This window comes from Aythya ferina (genome assembly GCF_964211825.1).
Source record: "Aythya ferina genome assembly, chromosome: 7".
Classification (NCBI taxonomy): Eukaryota; Metazoa; Chordata; class Aves; order Anseriformes; family Anatidae; genus Aythya; species Aythya ferina.
Genome location: NC_140302.1, coordinates 17,358,007 through 17,380,250, shown reverse-complemented (window position 1 = coordinate 17,380,250; position 22,244 = coordinate 17,358,007). Strand labels below are relative to the sequence as shown.

The following is a 22,244-nucleotide window of genomic DNA, read 5'->3' as shown; positions in this document are numbered from 1 at the left end:
TCTTGGCCTCTGATACTGAGAGATTTTTAGGCTCATGGCTTGAAGGCCTTGATGAAGCTTTCACACTTGCACAGATCATGGGATAGAATAGGTAATACTTCAGATAACAATGTGGTCAGAACGGGGTTATGTATGATCTCGGGGATTTTACTGAAATAACAGTGGGAACTGCCTTTGAACCATGTAAGGTATTTAATAACTCGTGTTGTGACAGGGGCTGCCATGAATGGCTGGAGGCTCTGGTATCAAATTCATGAGCCCAGTGCAAGCAAGTTATTCTCTGGTGAATTAAGCAAAGAGGAGTTCTGAATTAAACTTTCTATTAATAATAGCAGGGAGCTGGTTTGTTGGCACACTTTTTTTTTTTTTGCACAGCTTTGCAGTTCTTGAGCATTTTGTGAAAGAGCAAAGTAGCTACTTTTACCAGCTCTGCACAAGGCCCACATCTACAGCGGACTGCTTTTCTTTTTTGTGTTTTGGGATGCCTGTGGTCACCTTGTTTCACCCTGTTTCACAGGACTTTTCCTGTTTCAGGACTTGCTCATGGCAAGTACTGTGCATAAACTGCTTTGGGGTATGGAGACAAACCCTGAAGAAATCTGGAAGGGAACGGAGGACTGTGCAGTGCTGTGGGAGTGCATGCCTAGAAGGTCTGCATGCTGCAGGGGGGATGACTGCAGTGCTTTTCTAGTTGCATAGCAGCTTTCCTTTCAAAGTGTGGTGGGTTGGCAGCCGCTGAAACATATTTCACTTCTCTCTGGTTACATTACTGAGACAAGGCATTAATTCCCACATAAATTTGGATCGTTTGCAGGACCTTTTACTACAGTGCAGCTCTTAGAAAAGAGCTATATTGTTTAGCCTCAGACTGGAGAATAAGGCTTCTTCACCAGTGGCATGCTTGAGGTGTTCAAAGCAGTCACAAGCAGGACTTCCACGGCTTCATGTTGGGAGAGATTGCTTAGTTTAGGAGCTGAAGGGATTGTGAGATGTGATTGACTGATATCCCAGGGAAGATCTGAGCTGTGTTTACCATAACTGGCCAGGAGCAACACAAATACTATGCATGTGGTATAACTCACATCTGAGAGCTCTTCCACTGGGAAATCTTTGGTGAAGGCTGCTTCCTCTTATATGGGTAGAGGAACATCTTTATTCTGGGAGAGCTGTCTGAGGGCTCAGTTCATCTGTGTCCATACTTCCTTTTAGTTTTCCACAACGTGACGTGCATGCTAGGAATATCTCTTTGCAGTCCATGCAGTCTCTAAAAAGGAAGAGGAGTCTCAGCCCATTCTGTGGAAAAGTAGGTGGCACATGCCTGATGCTTGGCCTGATGATAAAGTTTATTTAGCTGTGCCAAATGATTTTTCCATTACTAGCCCCAATGTTCACCCTTCCGAGTCCATTCAGTCAGGGGTTTTACCAGAGAAGGCAACCATGAAATGAATTTCCCATAGTTATGTAGTTTTACAAAGGCAGGGCAAGAGTTCTGCTTTGGAAGAATTGGATAAATCCTCTAGGGCTGAGTGCTCATTTTTTGTGCAGTAAGCCAGTCAACTTTTCTTTGCAGAAAAGCAGATACTGTTTTTTTTTTTTTTTTTTTTTTTTTTTTTTTTTTTTTTTTTTTTTCTTCTGTGATCCCAGAATCTTGCAAGCCTGTTGCAGCCTTCTGAAACCTACCAGATTTTCTCCAGCATAAATGTGATAGCCTCAAGGTTCATGACTCTTGGCTGTAGCTGATGAACCTTCTAATTCCTCCTGTGTGTAACGCTGTACTGATAACAAATGCTAATCTTTAGGGTTGATACTTTCACTCCAAATGCGTCTCTTTTTGTTTGGTTCTTGAGTGCCATCTTGTAGTCCTTTTGGGAACATGCTGAGGGAGATTTTTCTTTCTAATTGCTGGGGGATGCCTTTTTGCTTGTCATAGGAACATAGTCTGCCAGTCTCGTACCTGTGGGATTTGTCTGTCAGGGAGGCAGTGTCTGTGGGGTGATCCCACAAGCTTCAGGTCTAGAGCACTGGTGATATGTTCTTGGCCATCCAGTGAGCTGTGGCTCAGTTCACAGGAACAGATTTTGCTCTGGAAGGCCTTGCAGCTGATACTTCCAAAAGCACACCATAGGCCAGCTTTGTGCTTTTGGCTGCGCTGTTTTATCCTTTCCGCACTGCTTGCTTCCAGTAAGGAAGAATTCCATTAGTGGTTTAATGTGGGAGCACAAGAGAGGTGCAGAGCAGCAGCTCATTTCTTTGCTTTGCCCTTGTATGTTCAAGTGATTCTTCTGACTTCCTTGCTCCGTGAGCTCCTGTGTGTTGCACATTCAGCTCTCCTGCTCTAGAGATTCCCTGTCTTACTTCAGTCCTCTGTAGCCCCTTGCCCTGAATACAGTATTCTCCTTCCTCATGGGGCAGTTTCACTTTGCCCCCTGCTCAGACAGGGTCCTGTGCATTTGGTCTTCCATTACAGGTTAATACGGGTTCTTCCTTCTTCTATTTACCAAAGAGAGTTAATTCTTCTCCTTAGCTGCCTCCTAAGAAGCTCTCCTTAAGGGATACCTGTGGAGAGCTTTCACATGCTGATAAGTGCTGTCTTAGCTGATAAGTGTTCCCTTACCCTTGCTTCACAAGCGTGTGTGGGTTTTTTGTTTGTTTGTTGGTGGTGTGTTTTTTTTTTTTCCAACTTTCATACCACTTTGAGGTTGTGGTTTGTACAGTCCCTATGTGTCCTTGAAGTATGATGGGGTGAGAGAGTGGTCCTTGAGTACTAAATAATGGTTGAGCCAACATCAGATGTTAATGGAAGACTGCCAATGACTCCCTAGGCAGTGAGATGCTGTTTGTGATGTGTGTATGTAGTAACAAGAGGTATTCCACCTGTTGCACCAAAAGGTATGTGGGATCTGATTTTCTTTGAACTAGGGAATTTCCAGGATGACACTTTACTTCAGAACCGCTTAGGACAGGCATTACGGTGTTCCTTCATGCAGTGGGCTGTGGTATTCCAAACTCAGTTTATGACAAACAGAGAAATGCTTCACTCACCACAAGAGAAATAAAAGTCTATCTCCTCTTCCCCCTTCGCTTGTGATAAATGTGATAAATGTCCTGCAGGGCAGACTAAAGAAGGTCCCAAGCAGTAAGTGAGCATACCATTTGGCCCTTGCCAGAGCAGAACCTGAACAACACAGCCCTGCTACTTGCTCTGTGTCCCCCTTGGAGTAAGATTTAGTTTTGTTTTGGTTTTGTTTTCCCTCTTGTCTAGGTTCCTGATGGCAATTGGTCACATACACGACAAAGTTTGTTTTGGAAATGCATTGTACCCTGAAATCAAGTTTTCTGAATTTCTCCCACCTGTCAAAATAATTAGTTTCATTTTTGTTTTGCACTCAACACTCAGATTTTCATAGGTTTTTGTTTCTTCTTTTTTTTTTTTTTTTTTTTTTTTTTTTTTTTTAATGATTTTGAGCTCTGAAATTTTGCTCAGATTAAAATGCTGTTAACAAATGGCACTGTAACAAAATTCCCCAGCTATTTCTTTTCCCAGATATATTACTTAGGCACTCTTAGTGGTAACTTTGGTAGTGTTTATCCTATGAATCTAATTCATATGCTTCTTTCAGAAATAAACCAGGAAGATGACAACTCAGTATCACTCTTATCAAATGCTGCACATCAGAAATCAATCAGCTTAGATTTTGTTAGTGAGCAGTTAACTTACTTTAAGCACACAAAGACAACTGCAAAAACTGTATACATTGATGCTGTAGTCCAAGCTGCTTCCAAGCAGCCTGTTTCTATAGCTTCTTCTTGTTCATTGTGGTGCCATCACCCGATTTGGGCATAGCTGGAGATCAGAGCAATAGCTGTTACACACTCTCACTGCACAGGCAGTGCCGAATCCCTGTTGCTACCTGCTTGGCTTTGCCTGTCTTTGGCTCCCAGCCCCACAGCTTTGTCCGTCCCCCAGGTTCTGTTTTGGCGAGGTCTCAGGTACCTGAAAGTTGGTGCAAGATGGCATTATTACTCTTTTAAGGAGCCGGGGTAGTCACCATGTAGAGCATTTATAACATCTGATTGCTGTTTGCAACTGTCTTGCTTTTGATCGCTCTTAATTAAATTTTCTTTAGGTCTTGTCTACAGCTGGTGTAACACACTGGGAGACTGTTCCTTTTACTGGTGCCAGAAGAGTCTGAATAGTCTTTTGTGTTTAAGTGGAGGTTATTAAATAGATTTATATTAATTAACTGTGATGCTGGGAACACATGGGCAAATGTACTTGAGGAGATTGGTTTATCCATATGGAAATTACATTGGAAGTTAAATCCATTACCCTAATTGTAAAATTCGACAGCGCTTAGCCAATAACTGTGGAATTGCCTAACTCGTGCATTTGTTTCAGAGCTGGGCAAGTGCCTAATTTCCTTGAATACTTGCTCAAATTAAAAATTGAATTTGCCTCAACTGTGTATGCTTCTTTGTCATTTCTATGAGTGGCTTAGCAATTGAATTTGGAGATAGGAATGGTCAGTGAAAGACTAAGATCTAAGAAGCTATGAGAGGAGCCATTGCAGGATGGTAACTCTGGGAGGCTAGCTTGGATGCTCTGAACTTCAGGCTCTTTCCTTTAAAGCAGGGATGTTGCTGTGCCCACAAAATAAAAGTTGCTTACCCCATTCAGTGAAATAGCTGGCAAATCCGAGAAACAATCAGCAGCCAAAATGACTTGATGAATAATAGCAAATAACAAATAAATTAGAAAAAGTTGTAAACTGCTCATGGTCGATTGTGAACAGAAAGGAGTTAGGTTTGTGGAATAAATGTGTTTGCCTCAAGCTGGTTGTTCAGGCCTAATTTGGAAAGAAGGCTGGCGTTTGTAGCTACAGTGGATTAAAAAAAAAAAAAAAAAAAAAAAAAAAAACAAAAAAAAACCTTCACTGCAGCTCCCCTTTTCAAATGGCAAGGACAAAGTATTTATTCAGCTGTCAAGTGGGGAAAGAAAGCAAATTAGTTTTAGGCTGAAATGCTGTGCTGTGTTTGCCGCTGCAGTTCTGAGGCCAGATGGTGACTTGAACAGCCCTGGGGAATGGGTAACAAGTTTCTCTGGGGCAAAGATCACAGGCAAAAGGAAATATTCAGCTTATCCTGCTGTTTCACTTCCTAGAGCTGTTCTGCAGAGAAGATAGTGTGAGATTTAGAAAGCTGTGTCTGTTGGGAGGATTCACTGCTGTTCTTGAAACTGATGGAGTTGTTGAATCCTCGAGTCGGTTTGTGGCAGAGATGCAGAGGTTTGAGAGTTGCTTTTCTACCAATTTGATTCTTCCACTGAAGTGCAGCTGTCCCTGGGCCAGGTTGGGTAACTTCTCTGCCAGCAGCTCTCAGTGCGGCAGTGTGCTGTGGTGAAGAAAGTTCACCTTGCCACTTACACCCCAAGTCCCCCGCTGTTTTTTTTAATGACTGCAAACGGTTCAGACATCTGTTTCACCAAGGAGCTGAGAGATGGCACCTGGAGCGGAGTGGCATCGTGCATAGGTCCACTGTGAAAATGTAGGTCTTGTGCTCCTGAGGCAGTGCTGCTTTTGGTCTGTGACCTGCTGAGGTACCAGCTCCTGGCCTTGCAACAGCAGCAAGCAGCAACAGAAATCCATGCCTGAATGGTTAGCCCCATGCTCAGAGAAGCTCGTTCTCAGGTTCAGGCCTTCTTTGGGCTCCTTTATCTGCATGCCACCTGGAGTTGCTGGCTCAGGTGTAGCTCCTGCTCTGCTTGCTGCCTGTCATGGTCTCGCTCCCCCTGGCCTGCAGAGCTTCCCTGGGTGCCCACTGGGGAGGCTGGTGCCCTGGCTGAGCAGCTCCTGGTGCTGCGGCTCACGGCTGGGGTGGAGGCAGGGGTCTGCTGGGTGTGGGGCTGGAATTGACCTGAGGCTACCCAACGGCAGCCACATCTGTGCTCCCACAGAATCACAGAATTTCTAGGTTGGAAGAGACCTCAAGATCATCGAGTCCAACCTCTGACCTAACACTAACAGTCCTCCACTAAACCATACCCCTAAGCCCTACATCTAAACGTCTTTTAAAGACTTCCAGGGATGGTGACTCCACCACTTCCCTGGGCAGCCCGTTCCAGTGTCTAACAACCCTTTCGGTAAAGAAGTTCTTCTTAACATCCAACCTAAAACTCCCAAAGTCTTTTGAGCCCCGAGCCAGGCCCCACTTGCCCTATGGCCTCTGTGCTGGCTCATTCCTCAGTTTCCCACCCAGTCAGGGGTGTCCTTTAAATGAGCTCTGCTTGAGCTGGTAGGTAACCAAGCAAATGGAGTGTCTCTACTGCTGTATCTGCTTAGGGTCCTCATCCGTCTGTTAGCTATGGCACAGACCCCATGAGGGAGCAGAAGGCATCAAAAACTCTCCAGGAATCTACAGGATTAGGGGCGTTTGAATATCCAGGCAGAAGGCAGTCTGGAAGAAAGTACCCCATGCTTGCACCACACGTTCTCCGTGGAAGGAGTTTTAATTGCTTTTAAACAAAATTCAGCTTCCAGTGTAATGTTTTCATTTAGAGTTAATTGTTATCCAGTATAAACAAGGTAAGGGGAAAACAAAAGGATTAGAAGGGCTCAGTGGGAGGAGAGCTGGCTGGCTGTGCCTGGGAGTCCACAGCTGGAATGGAGCAGGGGGATGCTGCAAGAGAGCACAGAAAGGCTGAAGCAATTAGATTGTGCAGGTCAGAGGGAAAGGGATGTTAACAGGAGGGGGCCAGGAGGTTTTGTACTGCCCACCAGAACAGCATTGGATGAACCCCAGCCAGCTCTTACCATTTCCTTAACACCTGGGGGTTCACTTCTGTTTTCCTGTACTTTCAAAGGAGAGACAGGTAAGAGGAGGATTATTGTGAATCAAGAAGGTTGTCATGGAGAAGCAGGCACCTGTTAGAAACAGAACTTGATCGTTTGGATTCACAGGAAATCTAATGCAACAGAGCATAGTTGGTGCTACATATTGCTGCTTTGATGTGTTGGAGGGGAGTGATTGCACGCTGGGTTTGCAAACCTGGTTGTGCAGCAGAGACATGAATGTGGTGGAAGTAGTTGTGTAGTCACTTTAGCCTTTCATTTTCACTTGGCTGCGTTTTTTGAGTTAAAAAACCTTGCAGGACTCTCACTGGAAGAAACAGGCTGTAGGTTGCTTGCTTTCTTTTCTCTCCCATTTGTCTGTCCCTTTTTCACCCCAAGGGAAAGAGGTGGTTGGTAATAGCCTACAGGAAAAGGCCCTCTTCCATTCTTCTCAATCCTTCCCAGTCTCCAGAGAGTATTGCTCCTTTCAGCATTGACTCTTGGTTGAAGGACTGGTGAAGAGGTCAGTTCAGGTTCTTCCACTCCTTGCAACACCTTCTTTAAAAACAGAAGATGTGTCACAGTGTAAAAGTGATGCAGCCACTTCCAGAAAACCCAGAAGTGCCCAGGGAAAACACGGGGTGTTGGGGGGTGATGCTGCCGATGCTTCTGCTCTGCCTGCAGAGGATGGCCAGCAGAAGGACACATTAAGTGCTTTACAGCTCATGTTTTCGGCAGTGCTGCATTTGCTTAGCTGTGATCACCTTTCCCTTCTTGTGAACTTCTCTGGGAGGCTGGTGTCTTGTTCCTGCACGAGCATTTGCAGAGCTGACGTGGACATGACACATCTGCTTGTCAAACCTCTGAACCCTGGGACTCTCCTGAGTTACTGCAGCTAGTCAGCTTACTCTGAATAAGAAAAACAGATTCGTGAAGGGAATTTGGAGTTCGGAAATCTTTTCCTTTTTACTTTATTTTTCCTTAAGTAAATTGAGGGAACGTCAGCTATTCCACTGACAGGAAATGGTAAAGGATCTATCTCAAATTATTTGCTTAGATCTCCAGGGCCCTGGGGTTTATGAAAAGGTTTTTCTATAGACTCTACCAGTTCTGGGAAACATCTGTTCTGCATTCTGAATGCATTTTCCCAACAGAGCTTGTTTTAATAAAATCATCACTTTCTCTGTGGTTAGAAAATCCATTGCAATAAAGGTTTTTGTGTGCCCTAAAAAGTTGTTGACCACTGGTTAATGAGGAAATTAAAAAGCAGCATGTAACATCATTTGTCTTACCCTATGCTTTCAGAAGCTTCCCTGATGGTCATAATATGACAGAGTTTACCAGAACTAAAACTCTGAAAAGAGATGGGTGCTTAATGTTACCTATACTTCTCGTTTTATATTTTGATTCTTCATTGTAGCCTCTGTTTGAAATCCAAACTCTAAGCTATGGTGTGTGACTAACACACGTGTTGAATAAAACTATTAAAGTGAAGAATTTTAAGGCATGAGGAGGGGAGATTAAATTGTAAATCTTTTTTTTTGCATTTATGATGCATTTTTCCTTGATTTTGCCTGAGCTCTGAAATGGCTTTTCCTCCACCATAAGACATATTAAAAAGTCTTGCTGAGGTTCAGTTCATGTGAAACCAGATAATTATCTGTGCAGTCAAGTTCTTTGCTGAATTAGAAAAGCAGGAGAAACTGGCAAAGTCACCAGGGCTCACTGGAGAGTCCTTTGTCCTTGATGGAGGTGACAAACGTAATGGTTGAAGCTACTGCCCAAGTTCAGCTATGTAGCCCTTCCCCTGTATGAAAAGCAGCCAGGAAAAGAAGAGGATATCCAGTGAACATGGTTGAGAGGATCTTCATGGGTCTGGAGAAAAAAAAATATCCTGGCGTGGAACTGCATTGAAGGTGAGAGGGCTTGATCTGGACATTATCTGTTCTTTCATCTTGGAAAAAAGGGAGATGTTGGAGCTTCATCTCATCCAGCTGCCCATGTAGGAACATTTTGTGTTCTCAATCTGCAAGTTTTCAGACACCTACTATTCTTCTTGACTATCATTGGGTTTTAAACTAAAATTCTAGATAGGCGTAGTCTGAAAATTAAGGTTCTAGTAATTTTGCTTAGTGGGTAACTCAACTGACTCTGAACTAGTTTTCAGATAAAACTTTTCAGATAAAAACTTGAATACAGGTGTTGTTACAGCAGCCTCTCAAGCAGTTTTGCAGTGTTATGGGGGTATTATACAGTGTGCACCCTCAATAGTACAGTGGTGTGTATTTTCGGGCCCACAGCTTGTGTCCTAATTAGCAGACTGCTTAGCTGCTTCGCCTGGCTTTCCTCTCCTTTGTTAAACAACAAGGCCTTCATGCTTTTTGATCAAGTGGAAGGAAGCATGGAATTTTTATTTTGCAAGGGATCTCATCACCCTGTCTTCTGTAGTTCAGTCTACTTGCATTTTACAACAAACAAACAAAAAAACAGAATGCATGCAACAATAAATATATTCTCAAGCCTAACTTGCATCTGGTAGAAGACAAATTTACAGTTCAAACAAATTAGTAAGGTGTCCTCCTTGTCCCAACCTCTCCTGTGGGCACTATGGATACTGTATGGAGTCTGTTTCTGCTCTTTGTTTGGATTACATGTCTTTTTGCCTGTGCTAGTGGCAGAAGGAAACTGCAAATAGTACAGTTTTATCCAACTCTTGGCATACTTTGTGCTCACTTTCTCTTAATCTGCTGCCTTTTATTTTGGTCCCAGCCGAGCAACTTGGACTCCTTTAAACAAAATTGGGTTTTCATTTTTCTCTTCTGGAAGAGGGGGAGAAACTGCTTTCTTTCCGACAATGCCACAGCCTGCTGCTTTCTGCTTCACTGGACCCTTGCATATCACCTCAAGCTGCCTCTGTAGTTTTTGCAAACAATTTAGGCACCTGTTCTTCAGCCATGATTGTAAGCGTGGTGGATTTAACTCAGACTTACAGTGCATTTAAGCTACTGGAAGCAAGCTCCCTTGGCAGTGCTGGTCTGTGGGGAATAGAAAAATGAATTGTCGTGCAAGTGCACTCTAGGCTGAAGGTGAAATATTCCAGCCTGGGAGGAGAATCTTTTGTGTCTTTGTCAGGCTGTGCACAGGAGCTAAGTTATTGAGCAAGGGAGTCCAGCAATGCTCAGCTGGGGTTGTTAATTCCTACAAATCATTAGGAAGGAGAGAATCATAGGAGTGTGGGAGCTAAAGGAACGTTGAGGATTTAGTACAGCTCCGTACACAGAGGCATGATCAAACAAAATCTATAGATTTGTGATCTATACCAGCCATCTATAGCCATCAAACCAGTGTGATGGCTGGTCTGGCACAGCAACAGATAAGAAGTACTGAGGATGAAAGTGATTTTAGAGGACTTGATAACTGCTGGATATACATTAAAAAACAAGAAAGTCAGCCCTCTTTTGCTTATGTTACTAAAGGTTACTGTAAGTAGTAGATCAGGTCTGTCTTTTTATTACTATACAGGGCATTGCATCAAACTGAAAATTTGCATTCTCCCTTTCAATGTTTCTAGTGATAATAGGCTTAAATGCATACATGGGCATTTCATGCTCTGGAGCAGTGATGACTGGAATCCACTCTGCTCTCTGATGTGACAGAATAGTCTGACAGAAAGGTGCAACTTCAGGGACTTGTTGAGGGAGCAACAGGACCCACACATTGCCTGCAGTCTATGTGCAGTTGCTTCCGGACACAAGGTGCATTTCTTGACTTTACTGATAACATGCCAGGGACTTATCTTTGTCCTGCCACTATCATGCACTATCCTTCTCTTGGGAAGAATAAGGAGAGAGGATTAAATGTCTCTCAAGTCGTTATGGATGTGATTAGGTATCATAAGGATAAGAGATGTTTAAAAGCCCAATCAGAATCAGAAGAGTGTCTTCCAAAATTCTCAAATATGATTTCAGAATACCCCTGGGGGAGAGAAGGGTGTGGGTGCTCCCTGGCTGTCCTAGTGCGATTAGTAACGTTTGAAAATATCTGGTGTATCTGCGCACCCATATCTGGCTTTTGTGTAGCACTTTCCCGTTTCATGGGCTACAATGAGACAAAATATGCAAAGATGTTTTAGATTTCATTAGTCACACTCATTTATTCAAACATCTCCTTTGCATAAGAAACCAAGGCTTGCACTGATCTCTGGGAAAGAATGTGTTCACAGCTTGGAAAAGCAGTCTGTGCAAATGACACTGCTGCACGGCAGAGGTCAGCAGCCTGGGTGCAGGAGAAGGGGCCCGGCTGCAGGGTTTGGTGCCATCATTTGCAATTCAATCCCATGCAGTTCCCTTTTAGGGGAACAATTCACTCAATGCAGAGTTGTTCTTTTTTCCTAATTCACCATATAATTCACCTCCCAATTTCAATTAAGAAGCAATCTGTTTGTGACTGCAAGCTGCATTTGTTTAGAAATACGAAATTATCCTTTGCTTCAGCAAAACCCACATACGTTAATAATTCTGGTGGTGAATGGCTGGTTGAGGTTTCCTTTAAATGCAATGGGATGTTGTGTGAAGAATAGCGTACTTTGGGAGGGTGAAAAGTCCTGGGGATGTAAAATTTAACTAAGAAGAGGAACTTTTGTTGAGCTTGGGCTTAAGGAAGTGACAAGGACTGGGTATGAAAGAAAACAAAGGGAAATCTTAGGATGGGGCATTGGGGCTGGAAAAGAGTGATAGAGTTCAGAGCAATCCATCTTGTTGAATCAGGCTTGTTCCTGTTCACACATCTAGTGGCTTTTGTCCAGTCAAGCTCTGTTAAATTATGGCACTTCCTTTGGGAGACAATTCCCTGATTTAGTGTGTCTCTTGGACCAGGAAGCCTTAACCTATAGTCAGCTGAGAGTCTGGGTATTTTATTTTCCTCTGGTTCATTTTATTGCTCTCTTCCAATCATGCCTTTCCTGGTATGCTAATTAGTTCTTGTAACATAATATTGGGGGGATAGAATTTGATGCCTTCCTCCCAGGTGTCAGAGATGTACCTTTCCCCATGTTCTTGCCTACTTGGAGGGGCTGGAGGAGGTTTTGCAAGAAGCCAGCTCCAGAGCAGAGTATCTTCCAGCTGGCAAAGCTAGACTGTTTCATGCAATGGAACGTTTCCAGCTCTCTTGAAAGTGGGACATCTCTCTTGAAGCATCTATACTGGGTGCAGCAGTGCTGCATGAGTAACAGTATCCCACTTGCTGCATCTGATGGTTGATCATGTTCTTCGTACTTCACCTTGCCACCAAGACTATAGAAGCTTGCTATTGCTGATACTTCTGCAGAGATCAGCCCAGTCCCTTCTTCTCACAAGGGACCCATGATACTAGGGTGGGAAATGAGGGAGGGTGACAACAAGGATGGTGTTAGAGGCACTGCTTAAGGCAGTGGATGTAGTCCCAAAGCACATTTTATTTGTGTTATACATCTCGTTGTCTCGTGTAGTGCTCTTTGACCCTAGGCATGATTTTTGAATTTTTCTTCCTACTACAGTAACATGGAGAGCTTTCCTGCCGAAGAGATGCTGGGTTGATTTTCCATGTCGTTTCTGTGTCTTCAGTGTCTTGTTGCCCAGCCTTCTGTGCTGTGTATAGCTGCTCTTTGGTGTCTGTGGTGTTCCTAAGTTGGAATGTGCAGAATGGAAAGGCTTCCCTAGAAGAGACTTTTTGCGTTTTCAGTATATGGGGAAACTGAGGTACAGGGTGATTATGAGTTGAAAGGTACCATTGTAGTCTAGGAAGATATCCAGGAAAAGAGCCCAGTGTTATCAGGTTTTTAATTCCTGCTCCCTGTACAGGTAAAGCAGCCAGTTTCTGTGGCCAGCAGACACACAAATGGCCTCACTGACAGCAGTTGTTCTTCCTGTGTCAGAGTTCTGACAGTGTACTCACCAGATGTCTCTGCTCTTTTTCTTTTGCAGGAGGCCTTGGAGAACAGTCTGTTGCGCCAAGCGAGAATGCCACTTCAACTGACAGTAAGAAAGCAGTTAAAAAGGGTAATGTGGTACCCCACCCAGACCTTTGGGTATCTTTTGTTTACTATTTTATCCTCTGTAAAACAAAGCTTTGTCCTGTGTATAGGCCTGTGACTCCATGCCTGGGAGACCAGCCCTTCCTAGGCATCTGTATTGGTGCATTTGTTGGCGTTGGTGGACTCTCTGCAAGGGTGGGTTTGCCTTTCATGGTGTGGTGGGTTGACCCAAGCATCCACACTTGAGCTCACCCAATTCCCTCTCCCCCAGTTGGATGGGGGAGAGAACAGGAAGAGCAAAAGCAAGAGAACTCATTGGTTAAGATTAAGACAGTTTAAGAAGTGAAGGAAAGGGGCAGGGAGGGGAACACAAAACAACAACAAATGAACAAGTGATGTAAAAGCACTCACTCACCCCCTAACACAAGCAGAGTAATGCTCAGCCAGTTTCTGAGCAATGGCTACCTTGGAATACAAAACCCTGCAGTTTTATTGCTGAGCATGGTGTCAGATGGTATGAAATATCGTTTAGACTAATTTGAGTCAGCTGTCCCAGCTGCATCCTACGCCATGCCTGCTCACTTGGGTGGAAAGGGCTCAGCAGAGTGAGAAAAAGAAAGCCTTGACACAGTGCAAGCACCATTCAGCAATAGCCAGGACATTGGTGTGTTATCAGCACTGTTATAGCTACAAATCCATAGCAATACCGTATGGGCTGCTATTAAGAAAATAACTCCATCCCAGCCATACCCAATGCATATAGGTAGCCACAAGTGTTACTGGACAGCAAAACAATTTGTCTCCAAAGCAGAGTGTGTAATGCTAGCTGGCTGCTTCTTGCTGTTGGGATGTTTCAGCTAAACTCATTTAAGCTTCTGTTCCCCTGAAGCTGGGAGATCACCTAGGCAAAGTTTTGCAGTTGTTTTTTTCCCACTCTTGTAAGGAGGGTACTGCTCCAAACCTGCAATATTACAGGTATTCCCACAGGGTTGCTGTGCTCTGTACAAGACGTTTGTGACCACTGTGTGCAAGAGGGACTGGTGTTTCTCCCTGGTAGACAGAGGCACTGAAGCAGAGAGACCACACAGCAAGTCAGTCTGTGGGGGGCATGTCCTGTTCATGAGCTACTATATTCCCATGTCAGGGCTGCTCACATCTCCTGAACAGTTGACAGGTTGCTTCTACCTCACTGTTTTGCCTTAGAGGTTGGCTGGTGCTGCTGTCAGAATGAACCTGAGCTGCCTCTGCTAACCAAAAGAGTCTGAGAGAGCCCTGAGTGAGTTTCAGAGGGCAGCTGTGCCCTTCTAAGGCCCCAGCAGTACCTTTGTGGGATAGATGTATGCAAACAAGGGAAGGGCAGTTTTTATTTAATTGTGGGAACCCTGCAACAGTGGAGCATCTTCCTTGCAGGGTCCAGCAGCTGGTTTGAGGATGGGAGAGCTTCTGAAGTGGCTGGTGCAGCCAGCATGCTGGGGAGGTGCTCCAGAGTTAAATGGAACAAAAGGCAAATTTCCAGCCTTGTCCTACAGCTGAGAGCAAGCCCTCTAGCCGGAAGGGCAGGGCCTGATGAAACAGGAGGATGGGTTTGAAGTTCATTCCTTCCATTCCTCTGCACTGCCTCAATTTCCTTCCAATTGTTTTGGTCCCTTCAGCCTTGACAGTAGTGGTTTGCTTTACCCCTGTTTCTGCTGGCAGGATGAATAGGAGAAGACACTCTCAGCAGCCCCTCTAATCGCAGGAGGAAGGGCTCAGCGGGGCTGGTGCTTTTTTCACAACCCAGCAGCCCATGGCCCTGACTGGAGAAACAAAGCTGTAGCCAGTCTTGATGATTTCCATACGAATCACAAGACCACAGCTGGATTTTAGATCTCTCCTCTTGGAGCTTCAAAAAGGCCTGCCAGCACCAAGGAGCCACTGTCAGCAGAGTTGCCTCTTCAGAGCAAGAAATGAGATACCTGTTCAGTTTTTCTTCTTATATTATTGCTCCTTTTCATTAAAACAAAGAGGTTCAGCAAGGAGATTTGTACTAGGTATAGAATGCATCAACTTTTCCACCTTAAACATCCCTCCTCTAGCAGTGATCGTCTGTCCGATCTGTATATGTTTCCTGTATTGAGAGAGTGCTGCTATTTGAGAGAGCAGGTAGCCTGAGACAGCAGGGGCGTCCCTTTACACCTTTCTGGGAGAATAGGTTTGTCATAGTGCATAGTGAGAGTCCATGACAAGAAGGGCCAGGTTTTCACAGATTAACTGTTGCCAAGTCCCAAATAAATCACTGGCAAATCTGGCTATGGCTTCTGGTTTGGTTTAACATCTTGCCTTTTCTGTTTTTCTTTTTCTGAAGCTCCAGGGTATTACCTGTGGGCTGCACATGGAACTAAAGAGGATTTAAATGGTATTGCCATTCTGTCTTGCAGACAGCAGGCAGAACACAACGCTCGTGAGGAGACCGAAGAAGGAGGAATATAAAGATGAGTCAGGGATGGATACACAACCCTCTCCCAGAGTGCGCAGGGCAACCACATCCAGGGCTGAGAGGATCTGGCCAGGGGGAGTCATCCCCTATGTGATCGGAGGAAATTTCACAGGTCAGTAGTGAAAATGTTGCTCCTTGTTTGCTCAGGGGTGAGTGTCACAAAATGTGTGAGAGATCTCGGGAGCAGTTTTCCCACCAATGGCTTGGATTTTGGGGAACATTTTTCCTGAGGTAGGGTGGTGAGTGTGTGATTGCACAAGGAACTGTGCGCTGTGGAAGCCTGAGATGGAAGTGTGCGGAGAGATGGTTCTCCTCTTGGAGTCCAAGAAATAATTGGGTGACTTGGTTGCTTTTCTTGATTGCTTCAGTGACCAGCACCTGTGAACTACAGTTACACCCTGTGTTTCCAGAAAGGGACCCTCTCTGCAGCTGGAAGAGCAGGGCAGTTTTGTACAGTGTGGGGTTACCTCCCCAATCCTGCTCCTCCTGCCAGTTAGGGGTGATCCTCAAGACCTCCTTAACAAGTTCACTAAGATCCTGTCTCATTCTGGGTCTCATTCTGGCACCCAAGCTTCTGCTAGGAGTCCATGAAGCCCTAATGGGAAGGTCTGTTCACCTCATAAAAAAGGAGTGGCATGTGTAACCTAGCAGGATATTGAGTAGCCTGTTAGCTTCAGGTGTCCCACAAATTTGTCAGAGAATAGACATCCACATCCTTCAGAGTCTGACAAGAGAGTCCTCTCTATATTGTGTGTGTCCCACTGCCCTAACCATCCAGAGAAGGTGACACCATCCTTCCTTTTGGGTGACTGTAAGAAGCAGCTCTCGCAGTAGTGCAGTTCTATCTTACATTCAGCTTGGTGTTTTGTCTCAGATAAGTGTCCCCTGTGAAACTCGTCTCTGCATTCCTTATACTTTTTCAATGTACTTCTGGCCTTTTCTCACATTTTAGTCTTTCTTGAGAGTGTCAGCTTACTCTGTAGCCCTGTGTATCCCAGGGGCTATGTTGGAAAGACAGTACTGTAGTGAGGCCTCCTGGAGCCATGTCTGGGGCATCACTTTCTGGCTGTCTGTGTGACTGTTCTGGAAGCAGCTGAGTGACCACTGCCGGTATCCTGCTCCCTGGGGAGGCAAAGTGTTGTCGCCTGTCTTCTTGCTAGTGTGAGCCAGGCATAATACCCTTCTTGCAGGCGTCTTCCTGTTCAACTCTTGATTTGTCCCTGAGTTCAAGCACAGACCAGCAGTGTATCTCTGCCTTCTTACACAGCCCTCAGACCGCTCCGCCTCTAGCTACAATACTGCTTTTGGTTCTGATTTTAAAGATAAATTATCTGGCAATAGTTTTGCCTCCATTTTGTAGAGCAAATGTAGCAGTGATGTGAGATTCCTGGACCTTGAAAGCCATGCATGGTGATTTTATGTTGCAGCATGCCACTGAGTAACCGGTGCACAGAGCAGAATACTCAGCAGCTATGCCAGAGTGACCTTTACCTGATGAGGTGACATTTTTTTATGAGGAAACACTGATGTGCTTAATCAAGTTTGTAGCCTGTTTAATTAGAGCCATTAATTCATCAAACACAGAAAGAGAGAAAAGTATGATACAGTAAGTTAGTGCAGATGTAGGAATAGGGTTCCAGATTCCTGTAGGTGTCTACAGGTATGGGATTGACTATTGGAAAGGTTGACTGTACCCCTATTCCTATAACATCTGTTAGACATTTTCTTGAAAGCCAGGCCTTCACTGTTGGCTATTCTTGGATTTATTTTTCAGGAACCCAAAGAGCTATCTTCAAGCAAGCTATGAGACACTGGGAGAAGCACACTTGTGTGACATTTGTGGAGAGAACTGATGAAGAGAGTTTCATTGTGTTCACATACAGAACATGTGGGTAAGCTATACATACATTCCCTGAAGCTATGTTGCAAACGTGTCTTTTATTATATGGCTTTATAAGTCTATCTCTGGTCAGAATAAATATGGGGGGAATCTGTCCTTTATGGATTCTTTTCCTAGGATAACACTTAAGGTGAATGTATGCGTTTTTACAAACATGCAATTATTTCTTTCTAGATACACATACACATACAACTGTGTGCATGCATACGTATATATATCTGTATATATATACACACTTGCACACTTAAGTACATATAGTGTATGAAACTGCTGGCCTGTCCCTGTCTCAGACATTCCCAATTCAACGATGACCAGTATGGGTTTGTGGGTTTTCTTTTCCAGATGCTGCTCATATGTGGGCCGCCGAGGTGGGGGCCCTCAGGCCATATCCATTGGAAAGAACTGTGACAAATTTGGGATTGTGGCTCATGAGCTGGGTCATGTGGTAGGTTTCTGGCATGAGCACACACGGCCTGACAGAGACCAGCATGTCACAATCATCAGGGAGAATATACAGCAAGGTAAAATGGCACTTCTGGTTATTCTGCTTTGCTTTTGGCTGGGTGGAAATCGTCTTCCTTGCTGGGCTTATGCAAAACCCTAGTGGTCTGTGAGCTGGGATGAAGAAAAAATACTGCTAGTCCTTGCCTAGAATAAGGGCCAAAATAGTCGAACAAGTAGAGATTTTGGATGTCCAGCAGGAACTGTTGGAATGTAGGAGGATATTCCTTTAATTCTAGATTCTTAGATCAGGAAGGATTTTTTTTTTTTTAAACTTTTTAAGTGATTTTTTTTTTTCACTTTGTATGGTAACACAGGTCAGGAGTACAACTTTTTAAAGATGGAAGCTGGGGAAGTGAACTCGCTGGGAGAGACTTACGACTTTGACAGCATCATGCACTATGCTAGGAACACATTCTCCAGGTGAGAATTATAGACTATCTGTCCTTACTACTATTTTTAGCAGTCATCATTAGCTGTGTAGAATACCTGGAGAAATACCTGTTTGAAAAAGCAAGGTATGTGAAGAGAGTTACTGCAGACTACTGTTTTTTCCCTGCTTACTGTATTCACCTAATACTGGTAATCCAAGAGACTTTCCAAAGCTGTGTTAGCATGTTTTGCAGCCTTCCCAGCCAGCGTGTATGTGTGTGTATCTGCCCATCTGCAAGGGGATAATGCTAAAATCAGCTTTGAATCTCATGGTTGTGCAGCTCTTGCTTTTGAGTTACAATATTACCTTCTGAGCCCCCAGCAACTTTGCCAAGGACTTGAAACTGTAGGTCACGATTTTTAATTGCTTGGGTATTTTTAACCGTTTGTGTATGTGTTCTAGATCATAGCCTTGCAACTTTGTAATTCTGTGTGATTGGGTTGCTCATGGAGTACTTTTCAGCCCCATTCCTGACCCAGCTAATTGGCCAATTTCTGTGTGGGGTGTTATTTGCCCTTAACTCCCATGTCGTCCCTCCAGATGCAGCCCATTTTCTGAGCAGAGAGCTCTACTGGGAAGGTGTGGTGAGGTGAAATTAGTATACTTATTTATGTCCTGGATTTGGAATGAGAGCTACTGGATGACCAGCTCCATTTTGCTACATTTTGAAGGTTTTTCCATAAATAGAATAGGAGCTTTCCTTCACGATATATCCCAAGTGAAGGGGATGAGAGGTAGAGCCCAAATATTCATGCTCTCAAGAGCTTTTTTGTTGCTGAAATTAAATATGCCCTTGGGGATTTTTTATTTTATTTGCCAGCTGTATGGGAGTACTGAGCCTATTGTTTTGTGCTTTTGTTTCTGAAACTTTGCATCAATCAGGGGGAAATTATCAAACTTGCTAAAGTGTTGCTTGTTCTGGCAGGAGGAGATGGTGGCTGGGCAAGGGTGCTTTGCAGCCTTTAGAGATTTCTTTGGATCAGATACCCAAAGCAAACAATTTTTCTTCCCTTGAGGCATCTGCTAGATCCTTCCAGCATTCGCTAGGCTCTAAATGGTTGGAATTGTCTTGCACAAAAGCAGGATTAAGTTATTACTGCCATTTATATTGTGGATACCTTTGAGTCTGTCTCTCTTGAAAACCAGGGTCCTTCAGAACACTGCTGGGCCAAAAAGGGATAAAAATGGCAAGAGTCCTTCTAAATTTAAATTGGTGCTTAATAGGATTTTTAAGTCTGTTTTCTTTAAGTCTTTTGTCTCTGTGACCCACCCTCACCCCAGTACCAATCTTTGTGCAGTAATTGAACTGAGCACTAAGTGGATCTGTGGGCTGATTGTGCTTTCAGGGTAAATAGGCAGTGCTGGGAACAGGCTTTTATTTTACCAAAGCCTGTCTTGAGATCTGCTGACCTGGGGAATGACGCTTGCTTTGACCAATGAGCATGGATACAGATTTGTGAGTGTGTGCATGCTTCCCACCTTACTGAATTTTACAGGTATTAGACAACTGCAACTAACAAAGGCATAGAGCCCATGAAGACACAAAGTTCTAGCAAGGTTCATTATTCCTAGTAGCTAGATGTGAGAGACGCTGCATAACCTTAGAAAAAGAAGGACTGTAGCAGGTTAATACATCAGCAGACTATAGAAAGTCCATGTAGGAAAAAGATGGTATGAGCACCATACCAGTGGAGAACAACGTATGAATGAGGAGAACATGAAGGATTATGAATAATCTGGCACAAGAGTCTCTAAAGCTGCACCTGCAACGCAATTGTCTTGAAGTAGCTCCTACATAGCAGTCAGCACAACTCTTTGTTGCTTATAACTCCTGGTGAATACTGGTGATAACAAATCAAGTGATGTTTCACATGTTCAAATACTGCTGCAATTCCTAGGCAATTTTTATTCTAATCTTTGTGCCTAGGACAGAAATGTACAGTTTTTCTGAGACGCAATGAGCCCTAGCAGTGGAAATTGCTTCCAATGGTGCTTTTGAAAAATGTGGCTTTTATTTCCCGGTGCATTCTTTACAAACATGGAAGCAAATTATGTTGAATTTTGCTGTCTCATAAAACAATTTCTGTTATTGCTTTCAAGATCTACAAATGGCAGTCTAACAACAAGAAAGTTTAAACCTTTAGACTCCTAAGCAAATAGTGGATTACCTTAGTTCAGTAAGCCTCTTGGTAGTAGGCATGGCAGTATGTCCTGGAGTTACAGCACATGGCTCTGCTTTTCTGCGAAGCTTCTGTTGGAGTCAGGGTGCAGGAAGCACTGTCTGCAAGGCAAGGGGAATCTTCATGTATTTGCAACACACCATCCTAATCCTCCACACTTATATCCTCCACAGGTTTTACTGTGTGAAGTAGGGTTATGTTGTCTCTCTTCTTCAGATGGGGTTGTAACTACAGAGTAGGGACAAACTGTAGCTGTCTGAAGTTGGGTGCTTAACCTGCATTAAATATATGCTTCCTTGAGTGGTGGTTTAAACACCTGTCTCTATTGACCTCAGATGGGACAGTGAATTATCAGCATTTCTCGAGATTAGTTGATAACTTCATGATATTTGCATAACACATCTGTGGTGCTACATGAATCTTAAAGACTCTTAGGAATCTTAATGACTTTTCAGTAGAGCATCTCTACTGAAACTCTGTCATTCTCAGCTGATAGCCGTGGTGGGTTGTGCTTGACTTAACCAATGCATTGGGCAACTAATGCATGCTCTGCCTACATGTATGCTTTCACATCAGGAGAAAGGGGCATATGGTATTCTGGTTCTCTTCCTCAGTCTGGAAGAAGAGGTTAGGTATCTTATTCAAGAATGGTTCTGGTGTTATACTGCCTGAACTGCTTTGTTTAATGGTATCTGCTTGGTGTTTATTAATTTGTGAAGCAAAGTATTGGTGCTCTTAGAGACACTTACCAAACATGCATCTTAACATCATCAGTATTCCTAACCAAATGGGGTTTGGTTGGGCAGCATGGAACTGCTGGAACCTATGAGGTTTAGGACAGAAGGACTCTCCTTTGTTCTCAGTTTGACTGTGAAATGATAGGAATATTGCCTCCTTAGAGCTGTGTTCAGCAATGCTTGTGAGGGGAGTACAAAATTCAGTTGGTGGAAAAAAGTGAAACCTTAAATCTTCCTGCCCCAGCCTAGGGTACATCCTTCTGGAAGAAAATGTGTTTGGCAGGTAATAAGGGATCACAAGGTAATTTGAAGTTGTGGGTTGTTTGCTTTGTGTGAGCAATACCCTAGATGTATGTTATGTGCAGGAGGCTGGAGGCTATGTGTATGCAGTTGTGTGGGCTGGAATGGTCAAAAGAACCAAAGGTTTACATGCACAAGTGGTGGTTACTCAGTTAAACTTTGTTAGTCCTCGCTGGTTAAGCCTGGGAATCAGCAGAAAGCCTTTCACTGCCACAGAACTATGTCCCTGCCACATGCCAAGTTCTTTTATGAACTCCAGAGATGGCTTGCAAAATTACCATGAGCAGATTGATCTGCCTCTGTGTTCATGTTGTTTCTGGAATTGGAGTATGTATTTTTGATACATAAATAAATTCAGATTGAAGCATGCAGCTGGCTTGTAGAACGCCAGCCTGAATTTGTCAATCAACATTTGATGGGCTTACCTCAGAACTCGTAAGCACTGATTTTATTGCTGATCAGGAATTTTCATACCGCTGGGGAAAAAAAAAAAAAACAAAAAACCTTCCTTGCAAGAGTCGATTCATTTCTTAAGCAGATTAAATTCCTTCCCCTCTATTTCTTCTGTCAAATCGAATATTTACAAAAGATTTTTACCCACAAAATATGTTTAATTGAATGATATTTTCTGTTCAAGAATGCTAACTACAGCTTTGGACAGCTGTGATCTACATACTCTGCTTGCAGTATTTATTTAAAATTAAGCCAAAGCAAAAACTATCTGAAACTTCTTGATGTCCTTACTCAGCTGAGCAGCCCAATGAATAAGCTTAACCCATACCTGAAGATTCTTATATCAGGACTTGCAGCACTAAAATTACTGCTTCTGCCCTGACTTTTCCATTTGACTCTGTGAACTAGTATCCATTCCTTCAGAAAG

General features: G+C 43.7%; 1 protein-coding gene across 5 annotated transcripts in view; it reads left to right on the top strand.

Moving 5' to 3' along the window:
* The window catches only part of LOC311440207 (tolloid-like protein 2), an 82,968-nt gene that overhangs the window by 32,807 nt on the left and 27,917 nt on the right, over positions 1-22,244 (top strand). For 3 of the 5 annotated variants that reach the window (XM_084526797.1, XM_084526795.1, XM_084526798.1), the window contains 5 exons: positions 12,788-12,862; positions 15,255-15,425; positions 17,088-17,205; positions 17,556-17,734; positions 18,032-18,137. In XM_084526797.1, the coding sequence (XP_084382923.1) occupies positions 12,788-12,862; positions 15,255-15,425; positions 17,088-17,205; positions 17,556-17,734; positions 18,032-18,137 (649 nt within the window). The remainder of the gene's footprint in view (positions 1-12,787; positions 12,863-15,254; positions 15,426-17,087; positions 17,206-17,555; positions 17,735-18,031; positions 18,138-22,244) is intronic. The other 2 variants (XM_084526799.1, XM_084526796.1) reach the window with 1 other exon arrangement.